At 50.7% G+C, this 2,827-nt stretch overlaps 1 protein-coding gene across 1 annotated transcript in view; it reads left to right on the top strand.

Moving 5' to 3' along the window:
* The first annotated feature begins 606 nt into the window (after positions 1 to 606).
* The window catches only part of Arl5c (ADP ribosylation factor like GTPase 5C), a 7,587-nt gene continuing 5,366 nt past the window's right edge, over positions 607 to 2,827 (top strand). The window contains exons 1-2 of the mRNA XM_021213782.1: positions 607 to 963; positions 1,674 to 1,734. Of these exons, the coding sequence (XP_021069441.1) occupies positions 918 to 963; positions 1,674 to 1,734 (107 nt within the window). The 5' untranslated portion in view covers positions 607 to 917. The remainder of the gene's footprint in view (positions 964 to 1,673; positions 1,735 to 2,827) is intronic.

Raw genomic sequence — 2,827 nt, 5'->3', positions numbered from 1 at the left:
TCAAAATGGGAAAAATTACAATACTGTGTAATTAGGGGCTAGAGAGAGGGCTCAACAGTTAAAAGCACTTGCTGCTGTTTAAGAGGACCCGAGTTGGATTTCCAGTATCCAAGCTAGGATCTGAGGACCTCACCTGGCTTCCAAAGGTACACATGAGCACGTGAACACACACACACACACACACACACACACACACACACACACACACATCTTAAAATGCTGGGCTTGGTGGCATACACCTTTAATTCCAGCACTCAGGAGGCAGAGGCAGATGGATCTCTGACGTTGAAGTACAATATGGTCTACAGAGAGTTCTAGGACTGTCAGGGCTACACAGGAAAACCCTGTCTCGGAAAAACAAACAAAAGTAAAAATAAAAAAAAAAACAAAATGTATAAAAAATTACTAGATTGGATTAGCAAAACACTTTGAGATTCTTTGTTGTTTGTTTTGTAACTGAGTTGCCAGGGTTCTTCAGTCTGAACTTTGTAGAGGAGAATGCTGTGTCGCAATGTGAGAAAGCTGGACCGCCCATGGAGGGTTTTCCCCCAGTGGAGGGTTTTGGCGAGGAAGAGCAGACATTCTCTCTGCACACTGCTGACTCTACTCGCAACACTAAAGCAGATAGTCCCAACTTCAGTTTTCTCAGGGTAAAGAGGACTCTGGGATTTTCCTTGCACTTTCCTGCCCCTAGACAAATACCTAGTCTTCGTGGTGACGCCACTCAGACCCTCAGCACCGGGGAAGAGTCAGCGTCCGGTGGGATTCCCAGGTCTCGAGGGTGACGCTTGGGATTCCCCACATCTGATAGGAGCAGCGGGTCTGGCCCCTCCCCCAGGCAGGGCTTTGAAGATTTGGGGCCAGACTCTGGCCCTGGAGGCTGCTGAGCCCCGCACGCCCCCAGCTCCGGGAGTGCCATGGGACAGCTGATAGCCAAACTGATGAGAATCTTTGGGAGACAGGGTAAGAGGCGCACCGGGCAGCCCAGTGACCTCTTTGATTCCGCTGTCTTCTGGGGCTCTTGGGATTTTGGAGTCGTCGGGGAAGACTAACTGGGAACCTTGCTCTGCTAGAGTTTGTTTTGTGCACTCCCACACGCTCCACGGCCTCCTGTCTGCTCTCCTCCCGCGCTCTCCTTGACCCTGAGCTTCAGTGTGCCCAGTGCACCGGGGTGGGAGAGCCTTCTGCCCCCGACCCCACCACCCAGCTGAGCTGTGTGTGACCCGGAGGGCCCCCAAAGTCAGTTTCCTGATATTGTGATTTACAGCCCAGCGTACTTCGGACCCTTTAGACAATCGCTGTCTAGAAATGTAGACGGAGGTGGGGTAGGGGGTCAGGAGGGGTACAGGGGTCTGGTCCGATGGCAAGTGAGACCGTATAGTCCCGGCAGAGGTCCCCAGCCCGCCGGGAACGCGTTTCTCTGAGCATCGTAGGAAATTGGGGTCGGGGGGGGGGGTCGGGGGCGCACACAGAAAGCTGAGATACCGAGCTTTAGCTCCTCCTGGTTGGGTTCGGAGATTGCCAAGGGATGGGTGAAGCCGGGAGAGAAGGTGTCCATCAAGGCACGAGCAGAGGGTGAAAAAAGAGGCCAGGACGGGAAGCCTACGAGGGACACCCACGCCCGTAGCCTTCCGGGTCGGCTCTGACCTTGCCCTTCCCCTGCATGCCTCCAGAGCACAAAGTCATCATCGTGGGACTGGACAATGCAGGAAAGACCACGATTCTCTACCAGTTGTAAGTAACTACTGGGTGGACAGAGAGGGCTGGGCCCCACACTAGACTGATAGTCATTTGCACCAATCACCAGAGCCCTTCCCTGGGTTAGTGGGTAGTTGTAGACAAGAGGAGTGACGGGAGGACGCTGGTGTGACCTTCCTGAATTCGTGGCTACCGGCCTGGATTTGGATCCTGCCAGCAATGGGCGACTTCAGATCCCATGGCCTCCCGAGATCTACCCTGCCAAACACTTTTCAGTCCTGGTAGGTGTGGAATGCCAGGCGGTTTCTCGCCTCTCGGCTCTTGGCTCCCCCTGGCGGCAGGACCCTTATCTTCTCAACCTTGCACCTTACACTTGGTTAACTTCTGTCTCCTACTTCAAACCCCAGCCAGGGAGGACCCGGAGCTCTGCAGCTCTATCTTACAAACTGTGCAAACAGCCACCCTCGCTTTCTCAGCTCCTTGCTAGAGATGGAGTCTTTCCTGATGTGGGACTCTATTTGAGAGCATGTGCTCCCTGAGAAAGTAATGTATGTAAGACTAATTAATTAATTGATTGACTGATTAAATTCTATTGGAAAAGAAAGGAGAGATGGCTCAGTGGTTAAGAGCACTGACTGCTCTTCCAGAGGCTCTGAGTTCCCAGAAACCATATGGTGACTCACATCCATCTGTAATGGGATCTGATGCCCTCTTGGAGTGTTTGAAGAGAGCAATGGTGTATTCATATACATAAAATAAATAAATAAATCTTTAAAACCTGAAGAAGAAAAAAAAAAAGAAGAAGAAGAAGAAGAAGAAGAAGACAGGTCTGGAGGTGTTGGTCAATGGTAGAGTGCTTGTCCAGGATTCTCGAGACTCTAGATTCCTGACATTGTCACATTAGAAAAAGAAAATTCAAACAGTACAAAGATTTCACTCTCAAATTTCCAATTTCCTTCCTTATAACTTCTTTGTAAGCTTTCATAAAACATGTGATCCTTGCCTGTAATGACAGCACTCTGAAGGTTTGGCCAGGAGGATCTCATATTTGAGGTTATATCCTCTCTCTCTCCTCTCTCTCTCTCTCTCTCTCTCTCTCTCTCTCTCTCTCTCTCTCTCTCTCTCTCTC

The sequence above is a fragment of the Mus pahari genome, chromosome 14, assembly GCF_900095145.1.
Source record: "Mus pahari chromosome 14, PAHARI_EIJ_v1.1, whole genome shotgun sequence".
Taxonomy (NCBI): Eukaryota; Metazoa; Chordata; class Mammalia; order Rodentia; family Muridae; genus Mus; species Mus pahari.
Note: the sequence above shows the minus strand (reverse complement) of the source record. Positions and strands in the feature narration are given on the sequence as shown.